Source organism: Zosterops lateralis (genome assembly GCF_965231275.1).
Source record: "Zosterops lateralis genome assembly, chromosome: 8".
Lineage (NCBI taxonomy): Eukaryota > Metazoa > Chordata > Aves > Passeriformes > Zosteropidae > Zosterops > Zosterops lateralis.
This window is the reverse complement of record NC_139768.1, coordinates 24,002,888-24,028,906: the sequence shown is the minus strand read 5'-3', so window position 1 is coordinate 24,028,906 and position 26,019 is coordinate 24,002,888. Positions and strand designations below refer to the sequence as shown.

At 41.6% G+C, this 26,019-nt stretch overlaps 1 protein-coding gene across 6 annotated transcripts in view; it reads right to left on the bottom strand.

Moving 5' to 3' along the window:
• TACC2 (transforming acidic coiled-coil containing protein 2) overlaps positions 1-26,019 on the bottom strand; it is a 130,841-nt gene that overhangs the window by 19,849 nt on the left and 84,973 nt on the right. For 3 of the 6 annotated variants that reach the window (XM_083866032.1, XM_083866035.1, XM_083866037.1), the window contains 8 exons: positions 19,577-19,743; positions 11,759-13,070; positions 7,371-7,431; positions 6,088-6,295; positions 2,243-2,304; positions 1,289-1,404; positions 354-525; positions 91-231 (listed from right to left, as the gene is read on the bottom strand). In XM_083866032.1, coding sequence (XP_083722158.1) covers positions 91-231; positions 354-525; positions 1,289-1,404; positions 2,243-2,304; positions 6,088-6,295; positions 7,371-7,431; positions 11,759-13,070; positions 19,577-19,743 — 2,239 coding nt within the window. The remainder of the gene's footprint in view (positions 1-90; positions 232-353; positions 526-1,288; positions 1,405-2,242; positions 2,305-6,087; positions 6,296-7,370; positions 7,432-11,758; positions 13,071-19,576; positions 19,744-26,019) is intronic. The other 3 variants (XM_083866033.1, XM_083866034.1, XM_083866036.1) reach the window with 3 other exon arrangements.

Sequence of the window (26,019 nt, the reverse complement as noted above, 5' to 3'; positions counted from 1 at the left end):
TCCAAACCTCCCTCCACCCCTTTCAAATGAGGCAAAGCCTATGTATGGACAAACAGAAAGAAAAGTGACATTCATATTTCTGCTACAAACCTGAAGTTTCTGAGCAAATACTGGGGGGTTCTTTTCTGCTAGGTCAGGATCTAGATATTCAGGCTGATCACATATTGAGGCTTTCTTAGATATCCTATTGAGAAGAGCATCAGCAGAGACAAAGGAGTCTTCAGGAGATGTCTGAAGGGTAAAGAGGAGGCTGAATAAGCAACAGAGATTTTGCCCAAGCTCTTGGGGCCAAAAGGAAAATGCAGAATTTCTGGAGGAAAATGATTCCCAAACTCTTATCATAGAGGACTTACGATTTCAATGGCCTCTGGAGTTGTTCCCAGAGTCATGGGCTCCAGATCTTTCTGCTTGGCCTTGTCAGGGGACTGTAAATGTGCCTCTTGGCTGGCAGCTAGGACTCGGGAAGCTGGGTGTGGTATTTTCATGCCAGAGGGCTGCTGGGCTTCAGGGTCTTCAAAACTTGACCTGGAAAAAGATTGTGTACATGTTTTCAGGGTGGAGCACAAGGCCTTTTACAATTCTGCTTCTGGTAACAGCTGAGCAAGTCCTCTTCATCACTTTTATGTGTATGTGCATATATATAAATATATTTATACACACATTGTTTCAACTCAATTTTACATCATTATATCTCGTAACACTTTGCAATATCCTTTCAAAACAATGCACTGGAGACATAAAACCAGTTCCATCAGAAATGTCACATTTTTCCAGTATTTCTCACTTGCCTTTTATCCCTTTCTCATTGTGACCTCCCTCGCTCCCAAAACACAACTCTTACTAACAAGAACAGATGTCCTTGACAAGAAAAATTATTAGAAGTAAACACAACTCCCACATCCTGGTCTTAGGAACAAGAGCACTTGTTCAGAAAATGTATTCAGGAAAAGGCAAGTGAAAAACTGCAATTAGCAGATTTCTAGATTAACATGAAAATTACCTCAGTATCTGAGGAAAAAACTTTAAGTAGGAGGCCACTGTCCAGCAAAACAGTTGTCACTGTGACTTTTTAGTTAGAGTGTGAAGGAGAAATACATGTCCTTATTCCATCATGAAACTGGTGTATCTTTGCCCTCTGTTCTCCATCATATGTGTACACAGATGGGAATCTATTTTTAAACAAATAACTTGGCAGCACAGAGGCAGAGAGAGGAAGAAGTGCCTGTGTATGTGCTCTGAGGGTAACCCACTCCCCTGACACCCTCCTGCACTGCTCACAGTGACCTACCCTGAGCAGGGAGTTGTGGAGTCAGACAATCTGATGGGAGGTGATTTCACTGGGCTTTCCTGCTGTGCATCAAACATTAGGTACAAGGACTGCTTCTTCGGGGTGCTATCATCCTGCTGGCCACAGGGAAAGAGAAACTCATTAGGCAATTCAACCATTCCCCATTAAAGCTAATTCAGGTCACTGAAGCCTTTAGTGAGCAAATGAGTTGACAGAAAACGAATAATACAGGGTTGTAATGCTGGTACTGAGATAGACCCTTCCATGAAGAAACCATTGAAGAACAAAACCTGAACAATTCACTCTTTGTAGTGGCTCTTCTTCTCCCAGTTTGGGGTTAATCAGATTTGGGGTTAATCAGACAGATTTCTGGTTCTGTCAGGCAGGAGGTATCCCCTAGCTGAGGGTGTTACCAAAATATCCACTGAATATTCTCATTAGTTTAAGCACCACATGACTGATTTTCCTAACATTCCCAGTGGATACCCCCTCACTGGATCCAGTCAAGCTATCAAATTCCTGATTAAAAAGAAGATGAAACAAGTGATAATGCATAATGCTGCATTCCAGACTTCACACTAATTCTGTTTCTCTCCTGATTCCCTCCAGCTTCTCCCAAGTTTTACTCCCAGTTTCTTAAACAGTTCAGCAGTTGGTGTAGACAGCTCTGCACTCTGCACTGCTGGAAATACTGATTAGCTTTGAATCTCCAGACAGAACTACTATGATGCTAGCTTAGAAATAAAATCATAAAATGCAACAAGCTTTACAGGACCACAGGACAACAAAGCACAGGCAATTTACCCCAGTTATGCCAATTTCAAGGAACTGGATTTGCAAATCTGCTGCAGGCACATTATAATTAATTTAAAGGGTGGTGAGGCTGAGGGCATTATCAGATAGTATATTATGACAAGGGAATGCAAATGAATGGAAATGGAGGTGGGAACTTACAGGCACAGAGGAGCCTATTTTCTCCATATATTCTATTTCATATGAGTTGCCATATTCCAACTCTGCAACAGAAACAAAAAAAAAAGAGGTGTTAATACATGCCATGACATGATTATTTTCAAAAGTAAGTGAGAGCTCTTCTCATTGACAAGGGCCACTCCCCCTCTGCTCAATACCTTCCAATGACATATTAAAAATAGAATATACAGAGAGAAAGTAAAAGGTGCATTAATATTCACTCATTTTCAACAATGAACCTGACACATTTCAGGCAAATCAGCTTGCCAGAAAAAAATTCAGCTTTTTCATTTGCCCCAGGGACAAGAATATTAAGAAAGTTTCAGAGCAATTTCAGAGCACAGACAACTTTCCCCTATCATGGTATCTTATCACAGAAAACACATTTTTTTCAATAAATGGCAATGCTGATGCCAATTTCTTTAAAAAAATATTTTAACAGCTATTGAGAAAAATTAATTTCTTTTCTTTCATATTTATTACACTCTTAATTCAGAACAACTACTGTGCTATCACTGAAGAAAAAGATACCTAAAATACCTGAATGCTCATGAACATGGTGAGACGCCAGCCCCAGCTTACTGGGCTGTTCTCACATTTTGTTTTCAGAGAAAGAGTCTAAGGCAGGTAGATTTACAAAAAACCCTAAGTCTAAAATGTAATAAAAATGCAAATCTTTACTGCTTCTCTGCTTCTAATGTCCTAGTTACACTGGAGGGAATAATCAGCATTTCTTCCCAGTCCATGGTCCCCCAGTAGCTGACACAGAAGCAGAGAGATGTAACACAGGAAAAGAGACCATACCTTCCTGCACTCAAATAAAAGCAAACTACATACAATTACAACTTAATTTAACAATTAAAAGCATAATTAATTTGTCCAAATGCTGTACTTTGTTCTGTTTCCATGACTTAATTCAATAAACCATTTGCCTAATTTGATTTCCACTATAAATAAATCCTAAGGAAATGCACAGTAGCATTTGCATTATGATAAAATCATGTGCTAAAATCCTTCTAGATTTGGGCAGCTTTTGTAAAAGTAGAGCTTGCATTAGGAAGATGATAACCACCATTAAAATGTTTGATGTTGAAAAACAAGCAACGCTAAAGATAATCTCTTGCCTGTTTTGTTGATTAAAAAGTTTTAGAGGGTTCAATGTGATTTTACAATGCTTGAAATTTTTTTTAGTAATAAAAAGCACTACACAAAGACTGTAATTCCACAAGTTACATATTCTGTCAAACAAGCACTGAAGAGGAAGAGTCACAAACCCTCAGTACTGGTTGGGGATATTCACAGTAAAACCTTAAATGAAGAGAAAGCTGTAATAGCAGGCTCCTCGCATTTAAATTCCTAGCATCATTTGTTTTTAATGGTAATAGGGAGCCAGGCAAGATGGACAACCTCCTGGTGTCAGATACCAGCAACATCCTTTCTCATTCACTTTTCTTCCCAGTGGAGGCAAAACCCAAACCAGAAGGATGAATTCAAACCCCCTACAAGGAGCTGAACTGCAGAAGAAAGCCTGAAATCCCAGGTAACAGCAGCAAGTGTTTAGAAACTGCCTCTCTGTATCCCATTTATCCACAGACAGCCCAATGAAGTGCAGCAGGAGCATTTATGGAGCAGCTTTATGCTCCAGAGAGCAATCCCTGAGTGTCCAGGCAGGCTCAGGGGCAGCAGACGTTCCAGTACTGTCCTCTGCTGGCACAGCCACAGGGATCTTCCACCTGCCTGCAGCACTGCCAGCAGCTCTGCAATCCCAATCCAAACTGACTGCTGGGACAACACATATTTAACTTTACTGCTGACAGAAAAAAAAATAAAAAAAGTAAAGGCAGGACAGAGATGGAAAGAGTCCAAGTAGAAACAAAAGGAATAATGCGGCTGGCTAAAGGCAGTTTGTTTCGTCTCACTGCTCTCAGGAGTCTCCAGCATAATTCCTCTCTCTCCTCTCCTCTCAGACATCATCTCCCCTCCAAAATCTCAGGCTCTGGTTATCTCTACACATTCAAAATCAGAAAAGCCCAGGATATCCCATGAAGCAAGATAATTATCTTTTATAAACACATACAACATTAGACTTACTAAGTGATGTCCTCCAACTCCTCCTACAAATAGCTGCAAGATTACATCAGAATTTTCTGCTAATAATTACGGCTTATTTCGGGGCTGTGCAACAGGAAAATGGCAGCAGCTACAGGCAGTGCCTGAAACAGATGAGGGCTGGATGCACTGGCTGACTCAAGAGCTGGGCTGTATCCCTACAGGAGCAGTGTTAGGTTACAGGGTAACACACGCCTGTCTGGGAGAGGTAAAAATACCTACACTGAGAAACAGCCCTCAAATTACTCAGAAATTTCTCAAAGCTGTAGGAGCAAGTCTGTCACAGGGAAAAATATTATTTTTCAGAAATGTGAAAAGCAGAAGCATTGTTGATTATAATGAGTGTGTAATCTGAAACCCCAACTGTACCATGCAGCACACATGAGACAAGACAATTACCATTTAATTAGGAGCATTGCTCACTTTCTTCTACCCACTTTGAAAGCTAAAATGATTGTTTCAGAATGTCTCTCACTATTCTTTTGTTGCATTTTCTTCCATATAGTTTCCATTTTCCCAGATTTAGGGGGGCTTATTTTCTAAAAAGTGTCTCTTTAAGTTGTTTTTTAAAATGCAAATACAAGGAAGTCAATGTCTAAAATTTATAATTTGACAATAAAGCCAAATTAATTAATCCAGACTGAAATACTTATCTGTTTAGAATACTCAACAGATTTCCCATAAGCCCAGGGCACACAAGCTTGTGCATATGAACAAAAGCATTGTGATTGTTGTTGCTTTTTGAGGTCAAATACCTTGACCTAAAAGTTTAGCAGTTCTTAATTAGGCAAAAACTTAGACCCAGCTGAAAATGGCATAAAGTAGATCTAATGGTAGACTGGGAGAGGCACTGAAAGGTTGGGGGAGAAAAATGAATTCTGATGAAGAAGAAAGTTTAAGCCAAGTTCAACTCAAACATGCTTCCCACCCACAAAGCTGAACATCTGCCTTTGGAGCAGATGTTGCAAAGCAGAATTCCCTCTGGTAGCCCCCAGGAAGGCCACACACAAATTTTCTTAATTCCGTCTCTTCCAAATTTCACAGACCCGGAATGACAGTTCTCTAAACAGAAACATCCAGCTTTAGCTCTCAGCTGCTCACAGGAAGGTATGGCTGGAAAAACTTCAATAGGCTGATCTAGTAGGGAATTTTATCTGGAAATATGAATGGTAACTATCTTATTGAGGGGATATACTGGACACTTTTATACATGAAGATACCTGGAGCCCAGGGAGCTGGAAAAGAGAAGGCATGGTATAGGTATTAATGCAATACAGAAAATTTGAGCAGAATTTTAACATGGGACCTTTTCCCATACAGGTTAAGGAACAGGCTCAGGCAGAATCAGTAGTTCAGTGACTCTGGAGCAGTATCAGACCCCACTCTCCTGTGAAGGCACTGAGAGAACACACTGCTCACGGAGAAGAACAATTAATCACACAAAGGAAGCAAAAGCCTTTCTCTGAAGGGCCCTCTCATTTCCCTGAAATGAAAATTCCCTTTTCCTTTTAAGCATCTTTTATTCCCTGAAAACTCAAGGCTGGACTTTCAGGATCTTAATTGCTCCCCATAATTGCCACATTCCCCAGAATGGCCCAGAGAGCCCCATTTTTAGGAATCCCTAATAAGAGTCTGCATTCAGCAGAGGACAGACCAACATCCTCAGGCAAAGCAAACCCCTCTCTCAGTGAACACACCCTGGCTGCAGCAGACAGTACCCTCAGTGGGAGAGCTGAACTTGGTCTCGTTGACAAAGGTGGACAGGTCAGAGGGCTGTGGGTAGTCCTGCTTGTCCGTGTTCAGGTCCACAGTCATGCAGGTCCACTTCTGGCCCGTCACGGAGGACGCCAGCTTCTCCTCATCCGTGGCGTGGACCACCGTGGAGATGACAGGAGGTGTTTCTGGAGTTGGCAGTGGAGTAGGATCCTGCAGCAAACAAGAGCCAATTAATTCCATTATCTTTCACTCGCACATGGAACAGCTCAACCTCTGAATTCCTCTGCACTGCCAGAGCCATCTTTTTAATTCCGTAATCTCTGCTGCAGTGCTGTATAAAATACTTAATGGGAAATACTAACTCTACCAGCAGCAAGTTTTCCCAGTATAACTAAGCTCTTTGATGATAAACACTTGCATCGCAAAGCTGCTTTGATAACAGGGAAGAAAGAAGATCCAGAGCTGTTGAAATCTCTTAGGCACTTGACACAAGTGGCACACATCACCCATCACTGAAGTCTCTGACTGCCAAAACTGACTTTTTAGGCTTCCCTAACAGAGGCAAAACCCTTGTAGGCCCACAAGGTCATGAACCCTTTCCCCTTTCTTCACTTCTACACTGTCAAGCAGCACAAATAAAAGGGCAGGATGGATAACAGGAAGAGGAACAGCAGCATGGAAGGAGCTGTGCCACATCAAAGCAGTCAGGCTTTTGTGGAAGAGCAGCTTTTGTTAACTTTTCTTCCAAGAAAACCACCTGCCAGCAGTTTACAACATGGAATCAAACTATCCAAGCACATGTTCCCGGTAGATCAGCCCACTTGGTTTATTTCTATTTCCTTTCCAACCCACCAATTTGTTACATTTAGTTTCTTACTTTCTAATCTAGAAATTCCAGGGTGGAAAGTGCTAGTCTCATTTTTCAGACAACTGACTGAACATATTTATTCATATCCTTGCTCCACCTTAACACAGAGCTTTCCAAAGTACAATTGCTAATACTCTAACTGAAATTCCCAGGGAAAGTACTAGATCTACTACATACTGTGTACACACTTCTAGAGGACAAAAGGTTAATGCTTTATGGTAATAGCCCAATGTGCTATACTTGGACATATGCATATATTCTTTACAAAAATCTCCTCTACTATTAGAAGTACAAGTCTACAACGAAACTATCTTCTGTTATTAAAGATAAAATTCCACAATTAAATTAATCAAATTTCCTTCTTTTTGCCCATTCACAAACATAAATTACATGCATCAAAATAAGGCAGCACTTTACCTGAGAAGGAGGATCTGATAGTGGGGATCTTTTTGGTGATTTTTTCACCCTAAATGTATCACTGAAAACAAAGTTCAAACTGTTAATATGGTAATAGCAGCAGGAATCAGGTCATTTCACACTTAGCAAGAGACAGCCACAGACAATGCAACCTCTGTAAGCCCTTCTGCATTAAAATCCCATCCATTAGACAGCAGCACCCCAGAGAAACATGCCATGGGTACATATTTTTGTCATGCACTTGGAACAGGCCTCAATCCCTCAAAAGCTGAGAACAGCAGGATTGCCATATTTTTCATGCTAACTCCTGACACATTCACAGAGCAGAGTTACTGCTCAGCTGAAATTCAAATCCCTGCTCCACCACAGGCACCCTCCAGGGCCCTGTGGAAACTATTTATTTAGCTTCTGTCTGCTTCAGTTTCACATCCCAAACTGAGGTCTAACCCACACCTTTACTTGAGAATTAAAACTGCAGTAAACTTAGGCTCCAATGACCCCAAAAACCATGAAGAAAAAACCTGGTTTGCTTTAGATGAACTATATAAAACCATCTGAGGCAGATGCTGCTCCCCAGATGCCAGAATGAGCTGTGTCATTACAAATGGGCACAACAAACCTTTTTAAAAACAAATACAAGAAGAAATATGGCAATTCTGCTTCCAGTTCCCTGACACCTCACAGTGCAGACTGGGAGCATGGACACTGTAGCCCCCCAAAACCCCACAGGTTTCAATCAAGCAAAAGGAATGAAGAACACACATTATGTCACGATGGTGTACAATTATGAATGTTGCCTTTATTCACAATTGGCTAAAATTTGGTTAAAGTTTCTAACGAGGAATAAACTAATTACCTATCTGTTCTCTTGATGCACACTGCCAGAGTTATTCAAAGCCATTCATGTTACTAACTACAACAGGGAGGAAAATACCACAGCAAACTCACTGATAAGACTTTATATTTGAACTGAGATGCAGTGGCAAAAAATTATTGCCCACCAGCTCATCCCTGACCAGTGATGGCAAGGTTGACCCCAGAAATTCTAATGGTGGGTTTCAATTGGCAGAGGGTAAATCAATACCACATCTAGAGGGGAAAATAAATTGGGCAGCTGAATATTGGTGTTCAGTGCCATTAATTATCCAGTTATGATGACAGAATTAATTAGGATAACTTCTTCCTTCAAGAAAGACAAGCACTTTATGCAGTATCTACGAAGAATCGATTGTACAATGTTGTTCAGCAGTAGAAATAAAACTTTCATAATTTAGCTCAAGGATAGAAAATCTCTATAGTTTTTAAATGAGGATCTTTTTTGATAGGCAACAGATAATGAGGCAACAGATTCCTCAAACTCATTCACAGTCAGGCATCTTACTTAAAATAGCTTTCATATGAGCAAGTGAAGTGAAATCATTAACATAAAAGCTTCATGCTGAATAATAACTGATCATGCTGCAAAATAAATAAGTAAAATTAAAAAGCCCATAAATCAAAGAGGAAATTTGAATTGTTAGCTTAGAATTACTTACAACAGAGAACATACAGACATCACATCTTCTACCATCCTAAGACAAAGAAGACAAAGAAAAGAGAGACAGACAGAAGGAACTGACAAAAAAGATTAACCTACAAATACTGTTAATGTGTTAAGGCAATCTGATCATGCATATTTTCTACCTGTATAATCTTAACTCCTACTTTTTATTGTGAAATACACAAGGGGCAAAAAATTCACTAAGTCTTTCAATGTTTTCTAGTTCAATGTTATACTTTCGACATGCTTTCATCTTACAAAACACGTTTTCAAAGCTGACACCTTCAAGTTAAGTTTCTTTCAACATACTTGTCCTTGCCTTCCCTGATGGAGGCCACCTGCTTGCTTTTCAAAACACAGTATTTGTTATTGTATGAGATGCAAAACTGTTCTTGAATGGCAGCTAAGCTTAAGGAGAGGGCACAGTTATTCTGGGTTTTGTCATGTTTGCTGATGTGTTGTGACAGCACAGAAAAAGCTACTTGACCATTTCAAACCCTTTACCCAGGTCAGGATAGAAAATGACACTTCTTGAAATCTCAGTTGGTTTGGTCCTCTCCAAAACCTAACCTGGTGTTCCAACAGAGCAAACTGGTTTCCCACCAAGCACAACCAAATCTTGTCAAACAGCTTAGGCTAAGAAAAGTTTTCATTTACTCATAAGCTTGGCAGCTCCTGCTCGCCTCTCCTCACGTGCAATGCTCATGACAGCTGGCACCTTCCATTTCTGAACAGCCTCCAGCCATCCAAGAGCTTCCAGAGCAATTCCTGCACAAGCTGTATCTCTATGCACCACCTATTTTTATGCATCACTGTGAGCTGGCGCTGGGGAGGCATCAGCTGCTCTTTGCTCAGCATCACCTGGGCCATGTGATTGTCCCCAAGCAGCTCAGCACTCGGGTAGACAACTAGAGACCAATTTGTGTCAAGCTCACGTTTCTTGTAAAAACCTCATCTTTACACAGGGAGGTCAGTGCTTGGACTGCTGCAGTTTCATTCAAGAACAAAAATGGCTTATTTTTATTGATTTAACAGATGTTAGACTGAGCACGTGGCTCAGATTCAAAGTAGTACAAGCTCAGAAAAGGCTTAAACTCATGTCTGGCTTCTTCACCTCTAATCTAGAAATCACTGCCTTTCCACATGAGGAACTCATTTTCAAACTGCTCTATAGGGTTTGATTTCTGCATCCCTCAACGGTCTTAATAAAACTTCCAGCCACTACCTATCCTAGCATCCCCACTCAGGCCTTAAGGTAATTTTCTTCTAGAAAGTACCACAGCTGCAGGCTGCAATGGGTTATTAATATGCAGAGTCTCATCTTTGTAAAAAAAAAAAAAAAACACTTGCAAAAGTAGGTTACGGGGCTGCAGTGAGCAACACACAACACAACCCAGTGAAAGCAGTTCCAAGCATGGGCTGGGAATTCCTGCAGCCCTCCTGACCCAAGATCCTGTGAGTCCTGAGCTGGGGAAGCTTCACCTCCCCACCGTGATAAACACCAGCACTGAACTTTGTGATTCTAGGACAGGGTTTCCCTGCAATGCATTTTCTCAAGGACAAATGTGGCTTAGCAAACTCTCTGTAAACTCATTTTACCCCTAAATTATTAACTTTGGAATTTTCCCCAATATTCAAAGCAGATGAGAGGACCCAAGAGGTCTGCTCTGGGGGTTCTGTCAAATCCAGCTACTGGAAGACACAAGGCTGGCTGGAAGACTTTGGGTGGCTGCAAAAACTTAAAGATCTGGTGATATTAAAATTCCCCTCTGCACTTCCCCAGTAAAATTCAACTTGTTCCTCTCTTGCTGTCAAGACTTTTAAATCTTCTTGGTTTGGACCAAATCAGTTTGGACTGCAGGCCGAAGAAGGCAGGAGGCTATTCAGAAAAATCTGAATAATCTCCATGTCACCCTGTACAGGAGATCAGCTTCTGTACTGCTCTACATTAACCATGTTATCTTCTTATCTTAAATTGGCATTTAAAATTTGTGCTTCCATTTTTGTTAGCTAGCTGGAACATTTAAACCACAAAAGAACATGAACTGAGATACTTTCTTATAGGTACACACAGGAGATCAATTTCAGATATAACTTAGTGGTCACCAACTCAAAATAACCATATCTGAACAGATAAAGCAACATGAATATCAGCAACAGCCATAGAGGTTTTTAACCAAATATCTAAAAACAAAAACATAGAAAATTTATCCTGGAATTTGTCACTCATGTCTAAAAGCTGGGTATTTCCCTAACATATAGTAGTTTTGGAGATTCTAAACTTTCTGCACAATTGTAAGCTCTTTCATTTCATAAAAAGGAATTTTTTCATATTTCTTATTCGTGTATCTATATTTTAAAAAACCTATTTCAATACTGCACTTCTCTGTTTCAGGTTGTTTTCTTTTAAATACCATAAGTCACTGGATGAAACCATCTTCCTGCTGTTTGCAATACGAGATTTGTCACTGCCTTACTATTTCACATCCCACGCTCAAAAACAATGATTCATAAAATAGTCGTGCTAGTGCGATAAACAGCATCAACTTCCCAGAATGAGGTCACAGAAAATTGGGCACATAACTGATAAAATTACAATTTAACCAGGTTCAAAACCAAACTGAGCCCAAAGACTTAAAAAATGCAGTTGCCTAATGTGGCTTGGTAGTTCTGGAAATATCAAACTATTGACGAAACAGGTTGGGAGCAGGAACAGCTCCCCAGCTGTGGCCACCAACACCCAAGGTCACCTCCCTCTCTCCATTCAGATATAAATCCTGTGTAATTGAGCTAAGGGGGGAGGAATGTGCTGCTTCTATTCTAGAAATGCCTCTGCCCTTTAACTTACGTTTTTAGTGGCGTCTTCTTCTTCTTGGCAGGTTTGTTCAGGCTGTCTCCCTCCGTTCCGTTGGTTTCATTGGCACTGGCTGGTATCTCAAAGGAAGCTGGAGATTTGGAAGGCGAGTTGGCTATCTTAGAGGAAGTCTTAAAAGGGTCAATGGAGTCCTCACACATGTCCGGCTCGAAGCTGTACGTTTGTTGAGGCAGTTTGGGGGATTCCTGCATTTTTGTATTGGATGAGAAGGGGTTAAAATTGGGATCGTCCCACTTGTCGATATCAAAAGTGTAAGAGCCTTTCGTGATGGGGATTTCGTTCGGATCAGTGGGCGACTTGGTTGGCGTGGTTGGAGCATTGTCAAGCTTCTCCACTGGTTTTTTAGTCTTTGGCCTCCGTAGCGGCATTTTAGCACCGGGCTTTTTCCCTGCTTTTTTGGGAGGAGGAGCGCTCTCCTGCTGCTCTTCGCTCCCTCCTTTCTCCTCAGAGTAATCGAACTCCAGCCTCACCGCAACGCCCTTGACAGGAGGGTCCTCCTGTCCCCCAGTGTCGGGCGGGGTCACCTCCCCAGCCTCGGGGGCCGTGGTCAGAGGCAGCGTTTTCCTGCTGGCAGGGGGAGAGTTCTGCACCTTGCTGCCTCTGGAGCTAAACGCGTTAATCCCTTCAAAATGGTCCGGATCCGAAGGGTCGGATCCTTCAGGCACAGGCGGGGCCTCCTCTTTCTCAGCAGAGATTTTGGAAGGTTCAGTACATTCGGGCTTTGCTGAGTCAGCCTTCACCTCAGGTGCTTTTTCCTCACAAGCTGCTAGGTCAAGCTCAGGAGGTTCTTGTGGAGTTTCCTTCACCAGTGGAGCATCCAGAGGTTTTTTGGCCGACTGCTTCTTTTTTAAGGAAGCTGGTCTGGGTTTTTTCGTTCTCTTGAGGGTACTGGAAGCACTGCTGGAACCAGTACCGTACACATCTGCTGATGGTGCTAATGTGTCACTGTTGCCAAGGTAAGATGATGCTCCATCAAAATCACTGGCCTGCAGGCTGAGAGATCGAGACAACGTGGATTTGGAAACTGGGACCGAATCCGTGGATTTTCTCCGGACATTTGCTTTGGGGTCACGATTCTTGGGCTCTGCAGAGCTCGGTCCTAAGGCGTGGAGAGAATCGACCAGCTCAATGTTATCGAAGTCCAAGTTGTAAGTTCCACTGCTGGCTATGGGCTTGTCCTCATCGAAGACAGTGGAGAAGGAATGGCAGGGGGGACGGAAAGGGCTCTCCTGAACTGGTTCACTGTGTGACACATCGGTTACGGGTTCAGCCTCTGAACATGGGCCTGTGGGAGCAAACAGGGAACTCAGTGCGCTTCAAACACATTTTTAGAGGTTTTGTTATCATCTAATATTACGGCAAGTAAAAAAAAAAGGCATTAAAATCATACAGATTGACTAAGCAAACCGAAGTGACTTTTCCAATATATGAACCAGATTAGGGGAAAAAAAATAGATCTGGGGGAGAACAGGATTCAAGGCAAGTTTCACAAAAAGACAAAACATGTATTTGAAATAGCCTCTAAAGCACCTCTTCTAAACTATCACTTACAGACATAGACATTACCATAATATGCTAAATATTGCAAGTACTAGAAAAACTGCATATAAAGCACTTTTTTCTCCCATTTTCTACTACTATAAAGAGTTCACACAATTGTGTCAGAGCTCTTATGAAGTAAACCTCCTGTAAACTGACTGGTGCTTCAGTAATTACATGTTGACCTTAAGATTTGTTTCCCATGTGCTATTTTTACCAATTTACCCAGAGGAAAATGGCTTTCTCTCCCATCAATGCTGCTCCTCTATCTGCCCCAAGCAATCAATAATTACAAGTTTATAATAAGACATGAATAATTGAGAAGTTAATATGAAATAAATTATGGTAAAGGTAAAAAAAACCCAGTCATTTAGAGAACTCCATAAATATTTTCAGTTGAAAATATCTTCCTTTAAAAAGCTTGACAGTCCCTACTGATTATTTAAACCAGGTTTTTCCAAGTGTAGTTCTAACTTGCTGATTAAAAGAAAATTTTGTAGAGAGATTTATGTTAAAACTGTTAATCCAAGCAGCTTTCCACTGCAATTGAAGGTTTTCTTACTGAATGGAATCCTAAAATGATTTATAGAAATCTCTTCACTTGGTATATAACAACTCTATCGGACAAAGTAGAAAAAAGACAGAGTGCGTAACAAAAAATCAGAAAACAAAGGCAGGAAAGCATGAAGGTGATGGTCCTTGCTGCCTTCCAGCTCATTAGGTTGATTATTCAAATGTTTTACAAATCCTGCATATGGTTTGCTCCTGCTGTGACTCTACTACTCTGATCTACATGCACCATGGTCACCTCTGTCCCTGTGTGTCCCTGTGGGGTACCCAAGACCCAGAACAGCTCTCTCCAGCTCCCAGTTCAGGCTGGGCTGAGCCCGCTGCTCACAGCTCACACAGAGGAGCAAAATGCCCCCGTGTTTCCTGCTGAAGCAACACAGCCTTCTTCATGTTGTCATTTTTTTTAAAATTATGCAATTATAAAGAAAAACAGTCAAACAAAAATGAATGCTTTGCTCAGCCCTAAAGGATTTCAGACATTTCTGCTCATCCTTTTCATTCCAATCCTGACATGTTTTGCAGAGTAACTCTCATTTTGCCCTGCTACATTCATTAATACTGTTCATAAGAGCAATACAGACAATCAATTATTATTTTAGTGAGAAGCTATGAATGGATTAAGAAAAGGAGAAAAAAAAGTCCTTTGTTTCAAAAGAAATTGTATGTCTGCACAGAGACTGCAAGAATTATTATTTATGGGTGTAGAGGACAGAAAGAGAGTTAAGGCAATTGGACACATTTCCCGAAGTGGCACCATGTACTTCCAGAGACTGTCAAAGGAATGACAGCCATGCAGTCTCTCTTTAAAGACTGTGGAAGTTCACCAGGATACATCAATTAAAATAATATTCTAATGTGTTTTCTCTGCTAAATGAATGCTAATAGCATGGCAGTACTTCAGAACAGTTTATCTTCTTCCTTAATCCCCACTGGTTTGGGCTTGGTTTCAGGCTGGCTGAGGGGTCATTAATTAGGCTTCATTTGCCAGCCGGGCTGGTGCTCACTTCACACACACATCACTTGGTGACACTGATGGGACTACTGTGAAGGGCACTCAGAGAGTGCCACAAACCTCCAGCATCAGCCTAAGCTGTCCCTTTCACCCTGAAAGAAGAATGGAAGGCACTTCAGGGGAATACATCACAATAAACACTGGGATGTCAGCCGAGTACAAATGTAGGTCAGCATGAAATGAAAGTGGGATCTGAACAAGGAATCATCTGCAGTTATGCACTGTTTTCATTCCAGCCTACGCCAAAGCCCTCAACAGCACTGAGGCCCTTGTTCAAAGTAGTATAAACATGCATTAAAACAAAGTAAAATAAAATAAAATAAACCACTGCCCTGCAGGACTTGGACTGTAAGTAAGAGGCTGAGGTTTGGGATGCATCACGCAGAGGGAGCGTGCAAGGCTTTGCAGCTACTCCCAACAAACCAGCACTTCGATTCTGTGTGCTCCACACAGTGCAAGGCTTTAATCTTCTTTAACTGCTTATTTCACTACTTCCTCCTCATCAAATCCTTTTTACTCAAGAGTACAGATTTCTGCAGAGTGTTGCTCGATATTTTTTATTGTTTCTTTATGAAACAAGATGTGAAACTGTCTCAGCAAACAGGGCTCTTGGCAGATGTGAAATGCTGCTGTCAGCCTCTTCTGGCTTTACCACAGGACTGGCTCACTCCTGGTAGCAGCAGAATTGCTGGGGCAGGAGACATAAATGGTACTCAAGGCTTCATTACTACAAAGAGACATGAAGACCATTCTTTCCTGACATTAACAGCCTATTCAGAGAGCAGCGACATTTGTCCTTTTACAACACAAAATTAAGCCAATCAGTATCACTACAGTATTTTATTAAAATGCAGTTTGAACACAAAGGGAAATACTACAACACCAGCTATGGGAATTAAGGCAGGACTTATTTGCCCTAGAGAGAGACCAGCACAAGGTTTTAAATCAGGTTTACGCTTTTTATTGGCACTGAGTCACTCACAATTTATACTGGTAAGAGCTACCCACAAGATATTAAGTTTTATAAAGCATTCCAAGGATGTGGAGGATAGCTGGGGAACTTTCACTGCAATAAAAAAATAGGCAAGATCCTCAAAAACCCTCAATTTTATTCATTAAAAAAAAAAAAGTCCAAGTTCTGCTCCTTCCACTAGGAAATTCCTCTGATTTCAGCCAAATTTTGACAGGATCAACTATGAAAAAAAAAATCCCAAACCCAAACTCAACAATATAAAACTCAGACTTCTTGTATCCAGGTGATGGGACCTAAATATTAGAGTTATAAGGTATGTTTAACACTTGGCATTTTCACCTGGCACCTACTATGGAAGAACCAGAAGTGGCTAGAAAGTCAAAGAACACCCTGAATTGGAAGGGACCCAAAAAGATCATTGAAGTCCAGCTCCTGGCCCTGCACAGGACAGACCAAGAATCCCACCCTGTGCCTAAGAGCATTAATAAGATATTGCAAGACTGCGTGCATTAATAAACAAAACAAATTTCTATTGCTTTTTTACAGAAGTAGCCAAGGCAAGGGACTACTTTGCTGAAGCGTCTCTAAAGCAGAGGGAGATAAACTGAAAATAGACCTTAACACTGCTGAGCTGGAAACAAAATGAAACGCTCTTCTGACAGGCTTAGCAGTAACATTTAAACAGAAGTAATAAGCAAATATAGAAGAAATTGAATATCAGTTCTGTTTTCTAGAGAAAATGCAAACAAAGGCAAACCACAGGAAAATGCATACAAAAGCAAAAAAAATGCATATAGGAATTGGAATTACCTTACACTAGAAATTTTGAAACACAGTTTATTTCAAGTTCCTTCTCGTTATGAAAACCCTTTGATGTCAGGAAATCAATTAGTACCACTTCAAGTTCTGTAAAAATACTTTTGTCATTTATTCTAAGATGTATTCTAACATTGTACATAAAACTTTCTTTTCAAATTTTCCATATCAGGCTTCAAGATGAAAAACACTGAAGAAAAATGCTGTCCATACCAAAAATTTAAGTTTGTTTTTGCCTGGACCATAGTGTTTTTATTGGAAAGCCTGACCTCGAATTTCTCTGGCACCAGAAGGACTCAAATATAGATGCCCCATATCCTGATTGTTGGGCTGTAATGCACAGAGGGGACTCCAGCTCTCACTCTCTCCTGTGAATACAATCTGAATTCAGTAATTATCTGGGGAAGGCAGTGGGAGTGACAGAAAATTCCTGGCCAAAATCAGGGGATTTGGGAGAATGGGCTTGGAGGACATTCTGGTGGTCAGATGGATGAAACAAGGGACAAGAGGCCACTGCTATGGGATGCTGAGGAGACAAGTAACAGTAACTTAAAATAATGACAAAAAATAGTAACTGCAACCTCAAAGTCTCCAATTTGCCTTGAGATTATAACCCATGTTTCCCAGAATTTATTCAGGGAGGAATGGAAGGGCTCATTGGTGGCACTTCCTGGGGGTAGTATCCATGCTTGCTCTGTTGCTCCTCTTCCCCCCAGACTTGCCCTCAGACTGACCCCCCTCCTCTGCTCTGCTGCTGATGGACCAGAGCCATGCAGCAGGTTTTACCTCACCAGGAGCTGGCACAAACCCAGTACGAGTCCAGCCCAGTTCACTTTCATCATATTTATTAAACGACCATTGAAGTCAACCTAATTAAAAACTCTCCTCTTGGCTTTCCAGCAGTGGGGTCCAGCTGCTGTGCTAATGATATCATGCAACACAACTGCAGCCATCTGCATAAGTAATTATTGTCAGCTATAGATGAAATAATCCTTTAAACACTTACTGTGCTCCCTCCTTCCACCCAAACATGCTCTGTCACCCATCCCATGTGAAGACAAAGCCTTGTGGCTGCTGAACCAGGAGCCCAGCAGGACACTGCTGCCTCTCCCTGTGCCTGTGCCAGGCTCTCCAGCTGCCCATACTCCTCATTCCTCCTCCAGTGAAACCTGGCTTTTTAGCTGGTGCCATCCAGAAACTCTGCTTCAGTGCCCCTGAGTCCTGAGGAAGGGACACTCTCTCTCTTTGTGCAGCCACACGCATAACTTACAAAATAAATAAACTACAAGACACTCAAGTGGTTTATAAAGTACAAAATGTTTAACTTTTCTCATTTCTAAACACCTAAACTATAGTCTTATTATTTACTTCTTCTAAAGATTTCCAAAACAAATGAATGCTTTGTGCTGCCCTCCTACATTTGGATTTTTTCTGCATTAGGCATCTTCTTCCCCTCCAATAAATTCCCCTGTTGTATAACTGTGTTTTGCATCGTTTTGGAACACTGAACGGATCTCTGTCACTCTGCTCTAACTTGCCTCCCATGGACAATCTGATTTGCAAATGAAGTGGTTTCCCCTCTGCCATCCAATGGCCTCCCATAAAGTTCACAGTGGCTGTGAATAGCTATATTCAGTTTCCCACTTTTCTTCAGAAACATCTGAAAAGAAGGAGGGGGAGAACTGGGATGCAAGGAGACAAGAATCACATGTGCCAGGGAAGCACATGTGTAATCAAGGGCTTGAAGATAATCTACTGCAGTAATTAAAAGCACACTCCAATTCTCTTCAGCATGTGTGTTCTTTTGTTCTCGGAGCACTTATTTTGCAATCACTGGATTGCCAAAGATTTAAAAAAAGGAAAGAAGATGCAGAATGAGTAACTTTCGCTACAATGACAAGGGAACTCTAAGAGCAGAAAGGAAAAAGCAGTAGCGTGCCTCAGTTATTTACTTTTTATTTTGTGAAATCAGTTTGTAGAAAATCCTTGAAGCTTCTTATAAACCTGTATCATTAATAAAAGACCCCTAAACAGCACTGCTTAATGAGTAACTCCCAGAAATGCTCTAGGTGGCTTCAGACCTTTGGCGGGATGCTACAGCTCTTTCCAAACACAATACAACTGAGCTTTAGACTGCTGGGAGAAATATTATCTGCATACAATTTAGCCAGGTGATCAAGATGACTTGACTTTCAGATGGAAAAAAGACAGCATAATGGGGAATTCAGTCTCAAACTGTTGAGCTGTCATCCGACAGCCCAAACAAAGCTATTTTGGGCTAATAGCATGCTTTCTACTCCCTCAGATCCCATTACTCAATCTGGAGAACAAAGAACACTTTTTTGGGGAAAGAATTTCTTTGGGTTTTAAACACAATTTTCCCTTTTTAAAGGTTTTATTTTCTCAATATGTACCAATTTTCACATATGTACACCATACATACATTCATATATAACCCTGTGTTCCTCCTATAAAATCAGCATTTTTGTTGTTCTAATGGGCTTTTTGACCACCTCCTGTGTCATTAACACATTCGAAAATGGCATTTTGTTAATTGTCACATTTTGTTAACACTGTTCACCTGCATCTGCATCTCACATCTCCTTTTTCTACTCCTCTGACTCTGTAAAGATCCTACAAAAAGAAGCTTGGTTCAAAAGGAAGAAAGTTTTTTTCTGGAGAGCTCCTCTTTTCTTTAATATTTTTCAAATGTTATGGACAGATTCTCCATTACTTTATTCCAGAAGGCAACTTTTTCCTCCCTGCATGGGTAATTACCTAATAATCCAGAAGCCAATTATTAGCATTAATTCCTTGCCTGTGCTTAGAGAAACAGCTCCCTGCATATTCACCTCCCTCAGTAACGTGTCCCACTCATTACCTGTATCTTCCACGGGCAGCTGAGGTTTTATTTCTTGCTCTGCTACGTCTGCAACAACCACTGCTGCTGCTGCTGCCGCCTCAGGGGGTGGCTGTGGAGGTGAAGGTGGTGCCTTGACAGGTGTGGTGGACTCCGGGGTCTCAAAGGCTTCTTCAGAGTCAGAGCTCCTGGGGAGAATCAAAGCAGAGACTGGTAAGCACAGTGAGGATTCACGTTTGCAGGTGAGACTTGGCAGAGCTGGGCTCCCTGAGCTGGTGGCACAGAGCTCAGCTCTCAGGCTGCCTCTGCATTTCCCAAAGGAGATTTGACATGCCAGTATGGTTTCCAGAGCAGGATGTCACGGCTGTGGTCTTCTCCCTAGACAAGTATTTATGTCATTTGTGTTACAGGAGTGAACACACACTTGGAAATTAATCCTTTGCAGTGTGAGGGTGGCTCAGCCACAGAGACCAACACCCCTGTGCTACTCCTTTGCACAAGCACACCTGAACTAACTAAAAAATACAAATACTCTTCTAGAGATAATTTGTAGCTTCATAAAATAAGCCCAAACATCTAAAACAGCACCAAATTTCTTTGTGATCTCTCAAGAGTGAGAGAACAGACATGAAGATATCTGAGATGCAGCAAACTCTTGTGCATTCTCCTCCCATGGAAATACTGCATCCCATTTTCAGCAGAATTTTACCAGAGCCCTTTCCAAACAGACACTGTGACACAAGGTAAGACAGCCCATAAAGAGCATGGAATTCTGGTATCATCAATAATCCTTTCATGGCACCATGTGCTCACAGGGACACAAAAACATAGGGTTGGTGCCAGCCCAGGAAGCAGACAGCAGCACCCAAACTGGAGTCATTCAAGTGAAACACAGTTTGAAAGGGAGCAACTCCACAAAATGATGAGTAACATACAGTGAAGATCTAAACCATTCAAGGGCACACCACTTGCTTTTAAGAGGTGTACAGCCCTAAGAAGCTGTCCTTCTAGGTCTGGAAACTATAGATCATACTTGTTCTTAAACAGAGCCCAAATTATAAACATTTCATCCTTTGTCTCAGAGCAAGGAATGCAGTAACAGTGGTGTCATATTCAATATGCACTGAACATATGTTCAAAATACATTCAATAAGCATTTCTGTTGGTCAGATGCAGTTTTGGACTGTTGGTCTGTAATAAAGTAAATTGAACACAGTAGTTTGCTAAAGGACAGGACTGATTTGCCTCTTTCCAGTAATCTGTGTTGCCATAAAACGAGAAGCCATTTCATCCCCCAGAAGCACCCCACAAGCCTCCCCAAATCAAGGACACCTCTCATTTTGGTCGAGTTAGAAGGTAACTCTGAGCTGCCAGATTTTGTTTGGTGTCCTGAGACTCATGATTATTTTAAGCAGCTCCATGTCAGGAGAAGTACAAATACAGGATTTGCATTCATTTGCCTCAATCTATCACAGCATGAAGCCTTAGGAGAGCTGGGGAAGAAGGGACCCCAGTGTCACCCCTAACACCTCAAGGAGCACAGTGGTCCCTCTCCCTCTTCTCTGCAGAATCCCAGAGAGAGCTCCCACCTCCTCCCACCCCATCAGGATACACATGAAGACCCTGTGCCAACCAAATCCTGGCTCATCACTCCTACTCCTGAGGCAAAAGGAGTTCTACTAGGTTATAACTTTGGATGTTTGGAGATTTCTTTTTCTCCTTAATCTTACACAGCTCAAACCCACTGTGTCTGGCTTTCCATTCTATCTGCTCTTGCAGCTCCTCAAAAAGCCTTTGTGCCACTTCTTTAGCCATCCTCATTCCTCAGGTCACAGAACAGTCAAACTGGAACAGGCACACTGCATCATTTTCAATCATATCCCTACAAAGATGCACCATGTTTGAAGTTCTACATATTTTAAGCTTAAAGAACAGCTGAAAACAAAGGGGTTCTGTAAATAAACCTTCACAATAGGTATTCAACAACAACAATAAAAAGCTTTCTCCTCCCTCCATGGAGCTGGTTCAGGAAACTTTGAAGAATCAAAGAGAAACACAGTTGTGTGATATTCTCCCAGTGTCATAAAAATAAACCCAGGAAGTTACCATCTAAACCAACAAAATGAGAAGTAATTCATATCTCTCAGGCTTTCACGTAGTTTTTCATTGTGCTGCACTTAATTAATGTTTCACCCTCTGCAATTTGAACTCAAAGCCTAGCTCTGTAATATTCAAACAATAATGTTTAGACTCCTTTTTCCCAAACTGTCTGTACAGCACATGTAACATATACAGTAACTGGAATGGAAAAAAACCCCTCTCTTTTCATGTCTTACTCAAAGGAGGATTTGATAAACTACATTGATGGAGCAGTTCTGTGTCCTCTTTAGTTTAATTATGGAGAGAGTTGGTGCCTGTTTATCTATCTTTTAAAGGAGCTCCCTTTGTTTACTTGTTTTTTCCCTTGGATGAATTGGGCATAACCATTTGAAGTAAATAAAAATACTTGTTCTTTTTTGTTCACTGGATGAGTTTCCACTCTGAAAACCTCTTGAGCCCATGGACAACTGAGGTGCCTTAGCTCCAGAAAAAGGCTTTGTTTTGCTAATATTTAATAATTCCCAAAAGATTTTGATGCAAACACTCCTGATTTTCAGCTAGTACAATCAAGTAAGAACTGTCTTAACCATAACTCAGATCCTGATGTGCTTCTTAGGAGAAGCAATTGTGCTCACAAAGAAAATTCTATTTAACAAAGAAACATGAAAGGAAGCTTAATACCAGAAAAACCTTCTTTATCATGGCCTGGGATCTGGGCAAGGGCAAAAAGCCTGGAAGCACATTCCAGTATTATGCTCCAAAGTCAACATGCTTCCTGGAAATATTAAATCTTGTGTTCAGTTTTCCCTAGTGAAAATACGGATAGTCTCTCTTACGTGAATTTTTTTTTAAGACTACAGTCCTACATTCAAACATTAAGAAAAGATTTTCCCAGAACAGGATTTTCTGTGAAAAGGAAATTACATTTTTCAGCCAGTTCAATTCACAATGCCTTTTCTCTGAGAAATCCAGGGAATACACGGAACAAAAAGAAATAATGCTGCTGCTGTACAGTTCCTGGTGCAAAACAAGAGTGCCAAATTGTGATACACCCTGGGGGTCGGCACCAACTCAACGCTGCACAACGAGCAGCCAGCACAGGTCCAGCTGTGGGCAGGTTCTCAGCAAAGGAAGAGTCTTGTACCATCCAGAATATGATTCTGAAGCTCCAGCCAAGGATGAAGCCAAGAGCAGAGTGTGAGCCTGCAGGACTTGTTTGTGGGGCAGTGATGAAGTGGGAGCTCCAGGAAGGAGAACACATTCATACATCTGTTTAGCCAGCCTAGGAAATTAGTGGGAGCTTCCTTTCAAAACATATCATACATATCTTTCCATCTGTATCCTTTGGATTTTGTACATAACAGGTGAAAAATTATAGATTGTAGAAGTCACAAAATATTCTTTCAGTCTGTCTCTTTCATGTCCCTTCTTGAAAGGCAGCAGTAAACAGTAAATACAACACATACAGACAGGGTCCCGCAGCAGGGGAGAACAGGGAAATCCAAGAATCAGACTAGACCAACCAAATCTGGCAACACTGCATCAACTGGTGGAGCCTGAGCACTCCCACTCTCATCTGGGAAGTCTGAGCTCTTGCCCAGCCTGTTACATAAATCTCTGGAAGAAATGCTGAAGACAGTCACCAGGGTTGACCTCTCCTCTTCACCTCTGGCCATGTGGAAACCCAGCCTCATAAGTTATATTACATCTTTTTTATAAACCACAGGTTCTTACAATCCTCCCCGATTTCAGAATGAAAAATTGCCTTTTTGTCAGTGTAGCTGGAAAGCAGTCAGAAAGCAAGATTGAGATCTCTTCATTCCCCTGCCTCTCCTCGCTGCCTGCCCTCGTCAGGCAGACACAGCCCCTGGAATGAGTGAGGTCACCCCAGTTGCCACCCAGAAACTCAATTCATTAAAAAGTAGCTTTCAACAGAGCTGTGGCCTTGGGCTGTGGTGGGAACACTGCCATCTGCCTCGGGTTCCTCCAATATTTACACTGCAGCAGCACAGGCAGCACCACCGTGCTCCCTGGTTTCATTTCATAGCAGGGAAAGAGAATAGAAAAGAGACTCAAAAGCAGGACTTTGACATGAGGACTGAGCTCAGCAGCATCACCTCCTATGGAGGCACTCAAAGGAGCAAAACTAGAACTGGGATGTGCCCAAGGGAGCTTTTGTAGAGTTATTTCATTTAATGTTAAATCTATAGAGAATTTTTATTTAGTGTATAGCCTACTTCAGGAAAAAAAGACAAACATGCCTGACTCCATACTTTATGGAGTACTGATCTATTGATGTGCACTATGAACAATCTGGATAGGAAATGGGGGGTGATATCATGAATTTTTGAAGCCAGGAGTTTAAGCTGCATTTCTGAGAAGTGCTGCCTGTGTTGGGAGTGGGGAGAGGGGGATGGAGCCAAAGGAGCTGCTCTCTATCAGCTAGGGTTGTGGAATTACAGGTAACAAGACTGGCCTGAGGGGGATCTGCTCCATAAAAGCTAAAGTGAGGAGCCTCTATTTCGATTTGTATATTTTCTTCCAAACTTTGCACTTAGGAAAAAGTACGGTTTATTTCCCTAATTAGTGGAACATGTCCTGGATTAACTGAGGTTTTCCTACCTGTCAGCAGTATCACTGATGCCCTGCCAGCACTTCATAAACTCAGCCTTCTCTCTGCTACTCAAAAAACTCTGCTCACCAATTGTTTTTTCCCTATATTTTATTGACATAAGAACTTCATTCTCATGGTGTATTTTGAAATAGGACATATTGGGAGGAAACAAACCAGGCAATCTTACAACACACACACAACAACAAAACCAAACTGTACTCCACTGCTGTCCAAGAGTGCTCGGAGGGTAATTCAATGAAAACAAGGACTGCAAAGGTTCATTGGAGAGCTGCTGTTTGCAGATTGCCCTCTAACTGTACAGTTGGAGGTGTACAGAGAAACTGAGGACTCAGAAGATGAGCAATCCCTCCTTGACCAGTTTTAGCTGGTAGTAACTCCTACAGTTTTCTCCTGAGGTACAGCTGGACTCCCTGAGGGGGAGAGACAGAAATGGGTATTTTGCCTTCTTTTTTCCCATCTCATCTTTAGATCACATGTTCTTTACACCTGGCTAGAGCTGCAGCTCAAGGGGAAAATGTCTGTCCAAGTACATTCATCACCCCTAGGAAATGTAAATGCACATTCAAGTCCTCTGCAGACCTGTTTCCCTGAGCCTGAGGACTCAAACAAGGCATCTGTCACCAGGGGCTCATCACACAGTGCTCAGGTCCTCTATGAGGTACTGGCAGGGATCTGAGGCGAACACTGAGTCCAAGGCCATGGCCTGAAGGACCCAAATGAGCAAACACTGCAGTGCTAATGCAAAAGCACCATCTGTGGTAAGACCTAAAGGAAACAGATTCCATCAGGCCTCTGGCCCTCTAAAGCATTTGCAGCTGTTATATCATAAATTTAAGGTATAAATTTCACATGAGTATTTACTGAACAATTTATCATGCACCATGAGAGAAACTCAATCAGAGAGAAAAGGAGGAAAAAAAAAACCTAACCAACTTTTTAGATTGTTCAATTTAGTACTGAAGATTAATTTTGGCCTTCATTCTTGCTATCTCCCATTGGGACATGAGCTGGAAATAAAAAGGAGGAATGAGTTCTGTAGTTTCACCTCCATCGATCATTTTCAGAGATGATCCTCATAAAGCCTGCATGAATAATTCAGGTGTGGTTTACTGATGAGCCCAGAACCAAGGATACAGGAGTGGCTGTATCCTTCTGAGGTCAATCTGGTTGTGTGTTACTTAAGCAGGCACTTTACTGCAGTGGCAAGGGCCACACAGGCTGACAGATTTGGAAAGACACTCAGTAACTCCAAGCTTTCGAGTTTCTAAAGCCAGAGAGAAAAGGCAATCAGAGATATGCATTAATTTCAGTCAAAGTTCATTCACTGTAACAAATCTGACAAAACCTTTTCAGGTTTCCAGGTGTCATTTTCAATGGTTAAACTAATTTTCTCTTAAAAATCCCCCAAACCCAAGTAAGCTACAACAAAAAAGAACACTGGGACAGGATGTTCCAGCAATACATCTCTCCAGATGAAGATCAATCCTGCTCTCAACTCTGCCTCTGAACTGCTGCACATACACAGAATCATAAAATACTTTGGGTTGGAAGGGACCTTTGAAATTCATTGAGTTCAGTGTTCTTGGTCAGTTCAAGTCTGCCTTATCCACGCAGGCTGGGACCTTTAAATAGCATGAACAGCTTCTTGTTGTCAATGTATGCGGAGTCCAGAGGGGGAAAATGACTGCTCATTCCATTTTACATTTGAGGGCTTTTTCCTTTTGTTTAT